The sequence below is a fragment of the Monomorium pharaonis genome, chromosome 2, assembly GCF_013373865.1.
Source record: "Monomorium pharaonis isolate MP-MQ-018 chromosome 2, ASM1337386v2, whole genome shotgun sequence".
Lineage (NCBI taxonomy): Eukaryota > Metazoa > Arthropoda > Insecta > Hymenoptera > Formicidae > Monomorium > Monomorium pharaonis.
The window spans coordinates 31487649-31499476 of record NC_050468.1 but is presented as its reverse complement, the minus strand read 5'-3'; the positions used below and the strand labels follow the sequence as shown (position 1 = coordinate 31499476).

General features: G+C 31.0%; 3 protein-coding genes across 3 annotated transcripts; 1 reads left to right on the top strand and 2 right to left on the bottom strand.

The window, feature by feature from the left end:
• Positions 1 to 496: 496 nt before the first annotated feature.
• Positions 497 to 3049, bottom strand: LOC105839245 (dnaJ homolog shv). Its single transcript, XM_012685418.3, has 5 exons — positions 2894 to 3049; positions 2172 to 2559; positions 1824 to 2092; positions 1306 to 1592; positions 497 to 1227 (listed from the first exon to the last, which is right to left on the bottom strand). The coding sequence occupies exons 1-5, from the start codon at positions 2962 to 2964 to the stop codon at positions 1163 to 1165; spliced, it is 1080 nt and encodes a 359-aa protein (XP_012540872.1). The 5' UTR covers positions 2965 to 3049; the 3' UTR covers positions 497 to 1162.
• Positions 3050 to 3585: 536 nt separating this feature from the next.
• Positions 3586 to 6137, top strand: LOC105839243 (39S ribosomal protein L3, mitochondrial). Its single transcript, XM_012685417.3, has 7 exons — positions 3586 to 3647; positions 4290 to 4383; positions 4679 to 4903; positions 5025 to 5159; positions 5233 to 5393; positions 5513 to 5702; positions 5851 to 6137. Exons 1-7 carry the CDS (start codon positions 3586 to 3588, stop codon positions 6088 to 6090), a joined length of 1107 nt encoding a protein of 368 aa, XP_012540871.1. The 3' UTR covers positions 6091 to 6137.
• A 259-nt stretch (positions 6138 to 6396) lies between these two features.
• Positions 6397 to 11355, bottom strand: LOC105829605 (importin subunit alpha-3). Its single transcript, XM_036282497.1, has 9 exons — positions 10839 to 11355; positions 9727 to 9829; positions 9406 to 9610; positions 9047 to 9207; positions 8500 to 8726; positions 7827 to 8192; positions 7484 to 7718; positions 7227 to 7318; positions 6397 to 7158 (listed from the first exon to the last, which is right to left on the bottom strand). Exons 1-9 carry the CDS (start codon positions 10905 to 10907, stop codon positions 7072 to 7074), a joined length of 1545 nt encoding a protein of 514 aa, XP_036138390.1. The 5' UTR covers positions 10908 to 11355; the 3' UTR covers positions 6397 to 7071.
• Positions 11356 to 11828: the final 473 nt, after the last annotated feature.

The following is an 11828-nucleotide window of genomic DNA, read 5'->3' as shown; positions in this document are numbered from 1 at the left end:
CACTTGATAAAATATATATTTCATCAACTATAATTTATATCAAAATGACTTATACTTGTCATGCAGACCATTTCGCCAGTTCTTAAGGCTAAATCAATAAACTTTTAATATCTATAAACTTGATATGTAATGACATATTATGGCGATCAATTCAGTGACCAACCCGCCGACTCTCTATATAAATAAAAAAGATATTTTACTATTTTTTACGAGTGTATTTCATCAAACCATTCTTTCACAATCGCGGCCAAATAAAATTATAGAATTACATAAAATTATATCATACTTTCGTTTGTTAACTGCAATTATTTATAATGTATGTACACATGTTTCTGTTTCATATTGAGCAAGGCTACTTTTTTCTGTGATAATACAAAATATTTTCTATAGCTTGTGTGTTTATTTCTGATTTTCTCGGATTTCTCATAAGGGTAAAAAATAATAACACCCTTTTTTATAATAAGTTATAGTTATAATAAATTACACACGTAACAGATTTGCCACTTAAAATACATAGATATATTTTTTAATTAAAAAATTGGCTACAAATGTATTGTATGTTTATTAATCTTATTTTATGGTACTTATATTCATTACACATCTTTACTAACGTTCAAAATTTTTTTGCAAAGGAATCTTATTAGGTATTTATACCAATATAGAATACCATCGCCATTACTTTACATTATTAAGAATAATATAAACGTGTGGCCAGTCAATAATTTATTAATTTATATACGTGGTCTTCTTTTTATCTCATGGTATTAAATGCAAGATCTGTCCACATACATATCAATCTTTCCTATATTATTCATGTAATTCTGCTGAACATAATGTAATTTAAATTACTAAATAAATTGCTTAATCATTGTTGAAACTCAACAAATAATTAGCAACAAGAACCAAGTTATTAATTTAACTAATTGGCAAACAGAACTAGATTTAACCAGTCTTTGCATCTAAATAAAACATTTGATAAATTTGTTGAAAATTACATGTGTACTGAATTCCATTCAGTACGATCATGATATTGAATCTACTAACCCTCTTGGTATTCTTCAGTAAGGAAGCAAGAATATCGCTCTTAATACAAACATACAAAGACACACATTCTAATCAAAACACTCACTTTGCATTCACCACTTTGTACATATTTAAATATTTAATTGCCATGTATACCATTGTATATTCGATTCACAGAACTTTGATGCAGCAATTTTCTAATATCTGAAATACAATAAGATTATTTTTAATAATATGCAATAATAATAAAAAAATTTGCACATATAGAACATTTTGATTTACCTTCTTTTTGTTCGTTTGTAAACTCATTATCGGGAAATGCAATATCAAAAGTAACGTATAAAGCGCCATGGAGATTGTTATTTTCGTAATTAGGCATTCCTTCACCCTTTTTTCGAATACGCGCACCATGTTTAGTAATTTTGTCCCTTTGGATAGTCACTATGTGACCATCTAAATGTTTTATATCTATTGTAAAACCTAATAGAGCATCTTGCAAAGATATCGTAACATTTGTATATAAGTCGTCACCTCTTCTTTCAAAAATAGGATGAGGTATAGTTTGTATCCTACAACAAACAAATGTATTTTAAATATATAACACTGTATTAAGCTTACATAGAGAATGGACTGAAATATATGGTAAATGGAAAATGTGAAAAAAAGAATAATTTTACACATCTAAAAATCAAAAATAAAATAAAGATAAAAATTTATTCTACCATTTCAATTTATTTTAAGACAAAATTGCCTTTTAAAACTAATCCTACTTTTATAAACACAAAAAAATTTCCACTTACTTTATTATCAAATCTCCTGGTTCTCCATCAATATGTGGTTCACCCTCTGCAGTAAATTTAGTTTCTTGATTATCTACCATTCCTGGCTCAACTTCCACTTCTAGTATACGTTCCTCATTGACCAACTTCACATTTGGACACTCCGAGCACACCGACTGTTGCATCATTTGGAATCTACCATTTCCTAAGTTACGAGTGACCAATTCTTGCCTACAATTACATTTTCTCGTTCCTTTTGTTGTCTTGATAACTGGTTTATTTCTTGTGATCTAAAATGTGCAGGATCAAAATAAGTTTAATAAATGAAGAAATTATATTTCTGTCATTTGCAGAAAGAAAAAACTATACCTCAATAAAATTTCCACTATATAATTCTTCTAAAGTAACCCACAAGTCCATCAAGACATTTGAACCTCTGGGAGTTTGGTGTTGTTGATGCGATTCACCACCAAAATGGAAGTTAATGTCACCAAAGAAACTCGCAAAAGGATCCATATTGCTGTTCATCATGCCATCCTTCTTCAAGCACTCCTCGCCACATCTGTCATACGTCTCCCTCCTCTCCGGATCCGACAGCACCTCATACGCTGCCCCCAGGTCTTGAAATTTTTGCGAGGCATCTGGATCATCTTTATTCTTATCGGGATGTAGTTCCTTTGCTAATCGTCTGTAAGCCTTCTTAATTGAATGTGTGCTAGCACTACGTGATAAACCTAATATATTATAAAAATCTCTCCTACGAACAAAAAGAAAGAAACAATTACAATCAATTTCATCACTTAATTATAAGCAATTCTATCTAAGCTGACAACATACATTATATTAACCTGTATCAACTTTTAAAATCATTAAATCAAAAGAATGAGAAAAAACCTCTCATATATATGCGTCTTTACGTTTAATTTGGAGAAATTGTTATACAAATTTTTGTGACAATAATGTGACAAGTTTAACTGACAAGTAGTAGAGCAGAAGATACAGGTTAATGAGACTCGTGAAATCTCTGTAAATCATTTGGAAATGGCTATCACGCGAGTTACACCGCAAAAAGAAATACCACCTGCACCTACCCAGCTAACGATAATTCAAAGCATACTGTTAAAATTACAAGTAACAGCCAATTTAATTTTAACCCTGCCATCGTAGCAGACGTTACACTGCGTTACACACGATCATTTGCGATCATCTGAGTACGCCTGCCAAAACTTAAATCGTGGTCGCTTTTCATTGGCCCGACCCCGACGAACGGCCCAATCCGACACCTACAGCCCAACACAAATTAAAGTGCCACCCACACCAACAACGTTCACAGCGACGTGGCTTTAAATGCTGTTCAGAACATGCGTAATCGCGTAACACAACCTTAAAGAACACAACACACCAATCGCATGTCCGAAATAAAGACCGCCATATTATTGCGTTTTTTGTACTATAAACGCATAATTGGCCGATATTTCCACGCGTATGAATTACTCATTGCACATACACTTTTTTTTTTTATTTATGCAAATCTGGAGCTAGACGAATTCGAAATATCGGCCCACTGCGAGAGATTTATTAAAAATTCGAGATTTATTAAAAAAGTATAGATATGCTACATAACCTACAAGGATAGCAAAGATCGAAGATACCTTGACATCGCCATCCGGCAAAATAGACCAAGAAAAAAGAAACTGTCTTTGGTCTCCATTTTTAGGTTAGGTTTTACCTGATAACTTAAGAATAAATTCAGAAGAATAATTACGGAGTAGATGCAATAACAATGACAACATTTCTAAAATCGATTAATGGATTTCAACTTTTCCACAAATGCTTGAAACAAAGGTATGTCGCGGTTATTCATTGTCATTTTGTAAAACAAAGAATTGTTTTGCTTTATATGTGTGAAACTTTTAGATATCGAGTATTTTATTGAAAAGTTTGTATGTTTTTGAATCTTTTAAAATACTGTATAACAAATTTTTATACATTATTTAAATATAATTTTAAAGATTTAATAAATTAAGTTATAATACCAGTACAAAACTTAAGATATGTAAACTGAATAAGATATGCAATTTAAGTATGCAAAATGTATAAAGAAAAAGTTTAAATAACTGAATTTACTAAACTCTAGATGAAAATGTATAGATAATTAAGATAGAGATGAACAATAATTTAAATAAAGAAACAAAATTAATGAGAATAGTAGCATTTATTTATTATACATTAAATTGAACAAATAATATTGCAGTTTTTTAATTGTTAAATAAATTAATTGTTAAATAAAGAAATTAATATTTTATTTGAATTATTATTTAGATTATATTTAAACTGTTATTCTTTCTTTATTTGAATTATTTATTTTTATATTGATCTTAATCTTTTATTATTAGTAAACATATATTTACATAGAATACAATAATATTGCAAATATAAATATAAATTACATAAATTTTCACAATTTGTATTTTTATAAACTTGTAGCATTGATATGATATCTATCCCAAAACGAGAAAAATTTCGATCTGTGAAACCTAGATATCGTCATCCAGAGTGGCTTCCAAAACCACAACGTGTTGTACGTATAGTGTATAAATTTTTTATTTGTATTTTAATATAATTTACTTAAATGAAAAAATATATTTAAGATTATTGCACCATTCAATGAACAAAGAAGAACTTAATATAATTATATTTTCATTATTTTTACCAAATCTATATAAAAATTAGATATAAAAAATATTAATTTGCAATTTGTTACTTGGAAATCTTATTATTTTAATGTTTCTTAAACAATCATTTACTGATGATCGTTCAGTAACTTGGTTGTAACCCTATGGCATAAAAAGGTATATAAAAATGTGCTTTTGTAGTTGTATGATGAACGGTTGACAGAAGATAATAAGCAGTTTCTTGACGAAGTGGTTCAAAACAAGTTTTACGATTCGTCAAAACTTTCTCCTTTAAAAATCGATCCAATCGAGCCTACAGTGGAGTGGAAGCAAGGTATGCAACGTACCGGCTTAATCGCCAAGAAAATAGGGGTTTATCCATTATGGTTAAAAAATGGAAAAAGAGTTACTTCGACGTTACTTCAGGTAAATGCAATAATTTTAGTTCTATCAAGCAGTACATAAACGATAACAATTGCTATAATTTTAATATATCTATGTATTCTCTGACTTATACTCTATGATTATGTTCTATATTTTAATTCAGATTGTTGATAACGAAGTAGTAAAATATATACCACCAGAGAAATATAATCCAGTAATAAGTAAGAGACCTCCAATACAAGTCAAAAACAGACGCGGGTGTCTTGTAGTAGGTGCAGAAAATATAAATCCACAATTGGTACGTAATCAAGTGTTACATCTGATAAATTTATTTATTTTCTATGTAAAACTGACTGAATTATTTTATGTAGATCACTAAAGAATACTATGGTATTTTCGATGATACTGGAGTTATACCGAAACGTATACTAAGAAGATTTGTAGTATCTCCAGAAGCGGCATTGCAACCAGGAACTCCTTTATTCGCTACACATTTTAAACCAGGGGACGTCGTCGATATTCGCGGAAAAACGTAAATAATTTGTATCTTGTCATATTGTGCAATACGCTGTTGCTTTACAAGAAGAAAAAGTCTAATAATTGTATTTTCACTGTTATTCGCGAAAAAATGAAGCATATGAATTTCATTAGGGTTGATCGTGGATTCCAAGGTGTCATGAAACGATGGGGCTTCAGCGGAATGCCTGCCAGTCACGGTGTAACAAAAACTCACAGAAGACCTGGAAACATTGGGTCAGGTGGTGGGAAAGCTCGAGTCATGCCTGGCACTAAAATGCCCGGTCACATGGGTAATAGGTGGCGTATCATCAAAGGTGTTCGGGTAAATAAATTTATTTCTCTAGTAAAAGATATATTTAAAAAAACGAGATAAAGCTTATATCTCTTCCAAAATTTAAGATTTATAAGTTTTCCTATTTGTTTTATAAATTCACTTATTAATCTTTTATAACGTTATTGATACTTTATAGATTCTACGAATAAATACGAAATATAATGTGATTTGGGTTCTTGGGCATAATATACCTGGCGAAACCAATACTTATTGTTACATGTACGATACAATACTTCCTCTGAGGCAACCTAAGACAGCGCCAAATTTCCCTACATATTTTCCGAGTATTACCGAAGAATCGCTTCCGGAGGATCTGTATGCAGATGATGTACATGTGTTTTCAGATCCCACAATAGAATTTAAAGAAGAATCTTAATTGTATATCTGTATAATATTAAATTAAAAAATATATAATTACAAAATCGGATTTTCATTTATAAAATTTATATGCTTGTTTTTAACAGTTTATAAGGAAATTACTAGTAACATCATTACCATTATTTTTGGGGTAATAATTAGAATATAATAATTCTTTCTTTTATCGTTACTTTGTATATGTACAATCCCGTGAGTTTTTAAATAAAAATTGGTTTACAGTAACCAAAACTTATTAGCACAGGCACATTTAACTTTATGCTAATAAATAAAAAGAAAATTATAATAGTAATAGTTGAAGTTGTGCCAAATTTCTTTTGAAATTTTATTGGTTGTCTGCTCCTTACAGAAGTATCCATACTTATCAATTATGCTAGCAAAGAGTAGTCAATTGATTTATTCATTTAGTAATCAATATTATAAATTTAACATGCCTAAAATATACACGAATTATTTTATAAAAGTAATATCGCTAACCAAGACTCGTCCTGAGTTAGAGTGGAGAGCAGCATAATCAAACAGGATTGAATCCTTCTTTTTTCCCATTAACTTAATATCTTATTGTGAAGTTATTCGACTTCTAGAATAATTTACTCATATATGTTATGTAGCTAGTTGCGTTCAGCTAAAGACTGCTATACGCATTTATCATATATTATAAAAGAAAGGTAACATACATGATAAGAAAAGGGAAAAAAAATCAAAGTCCATAGATGCTCAATTTGGTGGTTATCAACTCCTTCATTCCATAACTCTTCTCCTTTTTGCTTCATTTGGTTTCCGAATACGGAAAAGTCGATAAAATCACACTGTATGTTTGTAAAAACAAACTCGATAATTCTTGATCCAGTAGCAGTAAGTTCATATATTGCTATGCTTTCATTGGAGTAAGGAGATGTAGAAATAGGAAAGAGAAAGCAAGATGGCTCCGCGTTGGAGTTTGTCGGGGGACGGCACGATCGGATAAGAAATGGAGACCCTCTCAGAATTTAAAACCTTCACTCGGAATACTCGTCGTCTGATCAAACTCAAAAGCTCCTTCGTGCGACGTCAATGGTGCATCATCCGCCTGAAAATCAATGTAATTAATTACGTATAGAAATAAAATTCATGTCATTAAGAGCTATTAATGCTTACCTCTTCTGAAAAGTATTGCTCGATAATGTCGTACGCTAATTTGTAAATATCTACATTTTCATGATTTTGCAATGCCTCAATCTTATCTAGCCCTTTAAATTAAAAAAATATATATATGAACACACATATTTATTTTATTGTTAAGTTTTTATATTTTACTATATATATATATATATATATATATATATATATATATATATATAAAGAAAAAACGTAAGAAAATAAATCTATAATATAAAATAGTAAAACATATTTACCAGCACATTCCTCAATCATGTTTGCCAAATGTTCAACTTGTGTACCAGCGAGTTTTAGCATGTTATGAATACCATCCAATACCACTTGTACAACTTGAGTATCTTTACAAGACAATAAATCGCAGAATGGAGCTATTACACCTTCCTGTATAAGTCGTGCAACTTGATCTCTGTTACCACTTATCGTAAGATTACTAATAGCCCAAGCTGCTTCCTTCTGTGTTTGAAATTCACCCTATAAAAACAAAATTTAAATAATATTACACACATACATAACAATATAAAGTAATAATATAATAATATAAATTTCATTTACATAAAACTATTTTATATACATGCTTACTTTTGCCAAATTACGAATAATAAGTGGTAAAAGTCCTGCATCTATAACTGCTTGAACTTGGGATTGATTACCGGCAGTAATGTTAGAAAGAAACCAGACTGCTTCTTTACAAATTTTCTCTTTTGGATGAGTCAATAAATTGGGGAAATGCGAAAGTGCATCACAATTTAAAACAGTTTGTGTTTGTTCATCCGTACCAGTCACAATATTACCAACTGCTCTAAGCGCAGCAGTTTGCACTTTAACTTCTTTGTGCGAAAGTAGTGGTATTAAACGAGGTACGACACCACTATCTATAACCATTTGAATTTGCTGATTACCACCGTCAGTTAAATAACTCAAGGCCCATACAGTATCAACAAGAATCTATTAAAAAGATTGTTGGAATTATAACAACTATCATCAGCCGAGGATGAAGTAATTAAATTATATTTAAATAAAATTTAGTATAATTTATTTGTAATGTAATTACTTCAGGGTAAATGCAATGGAAAAACATGAGAAGTAATATTTACAAGTCTTTTAAATAAAAGAAATAAATAAAATTACTTCATTTAACTCATTACTAAAATAGAAATATTATAAAAATTATTATATTAGCTTTATTAAAATTTGTATTTTCTTTATAATTTTAATATATTCTTTTCTATAATTATGTAATCATAATACTTACATTAACATCATTATGATGAATAAGCATATTTAGAGCAGGCAAAATCTCCCTTATAGTTTGAACTGGCGGTGGTGGATCTTTATTTCTACATAAGTTTACAATAACCCATGTTACATTACGTAGAAATGTAATTGGTATATCTGGTTTAATAAATGTTAGCAATGGCTTTACAACACCAAGATTAATAACATAATCTCTAGGTACTGGACCGTCTCCAATAATGTTACCTATAATAAGTAAAAAAATATATAATATACATATATATACTTATGTATGTGTATGTTTTCAAATAACTGTTATTTATAACTTTTCCAAAAAAATTTATCACAATATCTAGATACTTTACCAGAATAGTTAGAAATTTCAAAAATAATATACAATAATTTACAATACTATAATCCATAAAATTAACAATTTAAAAATTATTTTAAAATAATGTAATTCTTAATCTTTTGAGGTACAAAAAATGTATTTAATAAAAAACATTTTTTTCAAACATCTATATCATAATTTAAGCAATATATATTTTTATAATTAAATGTCATACCTAAGGCCCATACTGCTTGTTCACACACATTTTGTTGACTTGAAAGTAACAAATGCAAAAACAGTGGCACTGCACCAGCAGCAACTACAGCTTGCGTTTGGGCGGATGTTCCACTTGCAATATTTGTTAAAGCCCAGGCTGCTTCAAATTGCAATGATGGACTAAAACATTACATTAATAAAATAATCCTATGAATGTTTCATAGTCATAAGAATAGTTTGAAATACATAATTTATAAAAAATTGTTTAAACTTTATAACTATAAATATAATTAATAAATATAGTAAAAAGTAACAAATAATTACAATATATACATTTATATGATATATAATACATTTCCATAGAAAAAATTGTCTTACTTGTTATGTTGTTCAAGACAACGGACTAAGATTGGTAAAATACCACTCTCTATCAATGGATCAATGGGTGGATTACGATCTGATGACAATAACTTCCTTGCTGATTGTACAGCTTGTAGTTGTACTGTTGGATCTGAGCTACCTGCCTTTGCTACCAATTCTTCCAAATTAATTTTTGAAAGCTGTTTATCAATGTCATCCTCATCTACATGAAAAAATAATATATATATATATATATGTTATTAATATTGCAATATTTCGATTTACATTTATATTCACATTAAAGTAACCAAAATGAGAAATTTTAGTTTTAAATATTACCTGTTGAATCTGTGATAGGTACATTTCTTCTTTTTTGTAAAGTTTCTTCTCGCTTATTTTTACGTAATTCTACGGTCACTTCATTACGTCTTCTTCTCATTTCCTATAATTTTGAGATATACAATTGTAATACAGATTTCAGAAAATAGAGAATTTGATTTGCTTAATGCTTCAACAACATTCTAAGACATTGGAGTGTGACAATGTAATTATATTCTATTACTTTGTAATAATTAAAATTTTTTTATCAATTTTTTTAAATTATTTAAAAATATAAAATTAAACAAGAATTATAGAAATTATAAAAACATTTCCAGTTATTGTTTTAAATTAATTCTTAACTCATAATATTTCATATTAACGTATACTTAACTATAAAATTGTTATACAGTTTCATATATTAAAATAAAAATAAAAATCAAGTTTACTTTAATTAATAACATTAATATAATAAATATTGTGTACTTCATGAAAATTGGAACATATGGTAAAGACGTTTATTATAATTAAAAAATTCTGTTTTAATCTAAATATCTACATTAAAAACCTGTATAGTCAGGATATAAACAAATATTAAAAGTACAAATGTATAATAATAACATCTCAATGGAAATGATACTGCAAAATTATCATAATGGGTAATTATTAAACATTAGGCATAATTATAGTGATTTCAATATAATTATGACATATGACACACAACTCAATAAATTATAAAAGAAACAATAAGTAAAACAAAAGAGGAGAGGCAAGAGACGATTAGATTAAGAAAAAAATAAAAGCTAAAGACAAGGATAAAGGGATAAAATGGCAACGTAAGAAATATGGAAGACCGAGGGAGAAAAGGAGCAGATGCAGAAGGGCTGAGAAAAGATAATAGAAAGAAGAAAAGAGGGATACACGGAGAGGGATACGGTAAAGAGCCAGGAAGAAATCGGGCGAAAAGCGGAGCAGTCACACGATAAACGTGTGCACGATGTTCGGCGGGGAGGAAAAATGGCATCGCGCGGAGCGACTCGCGCGAGAGCGTCTCGACGCCTCGACGGGAGGCCTCCGTCGCTCGAGGAACTCGACGACACCTTCCCGCGGGCGGGCGACGATGATTCACTCACCTCTTGGTCCTTGCCTTTATTCTTGAACACCATCATGCGGTTCTTATTTAGCATTGCCTCGGCCGCCATTTTTTTACAATAACCAATTCCCGTGCTCGCCCGGAGAGATCAGATGTCTGTATGCCGGCACGTAATGCCGTCGTCGTACGTTATCGCGATATATGTGTCGTGTAGGACCCTCGACCCGTTCACCGACGAGTGCCTCGTTCCGCTACGATGCCCTATGTCCCCGCGACCTATTCCGGTCTACATCGACAACTGCATTCCGTCCCGACAAGTCACTCTCGATGCAGTATACGTCAATGTGCAGTATCACGCATAACGCACGATCGCACGTAATAATTGCCGCCGTTGCGTTATATAGCACCAGCTCCGACCGTCTCGTAGTTCGCACACTATCCCTATCGGATATCCCCTTTTTTTCCCACGGCCAACTGTAACTGGCAATGCAGGCCGAACAGGAGGGGAACTGGAGTAGTCTGGAGTGGAGGAACAGACGTGCTTTTTCAGCGTTCCCAAAAGAGCGCGAAAGGACGTCGGCGATCGTCATGAAATGAGGACGGCGCGTTCCGAAACTCTGCCGTTTATTTCTCACATGTCTCAGATCCGTTCGCATCGTAAGCAACAATTGAAAATCTGGCCATCGAGCCACGGCTGTGGAGAAGAAGAAAAACTAAAGGCAAGAACCAATCATATTAAAAAATTACTGAGCATTTGCTGAGTCTTTAATATGATTGGTTTAGGTCTTTAATTTTTTTTTCCTTTAGCCCGGATCTACAATAGTGTAAAGGGCCATCTACAATGGAGTGTTTTAGCCGTAACAGCACTAAAACTACGGCAATGCTGTCTAGAATAAAAACGACGTAGCAATAACATACAAGCTGGCCATCAAAGAAAGGCGACCAAAAACTAATCCCGAATGCCCCAACGCTCATCGTAAGCACGCAATGAATTGGCTCAATGTCTGCTGTAGGCTGTAAACAGTAAAGC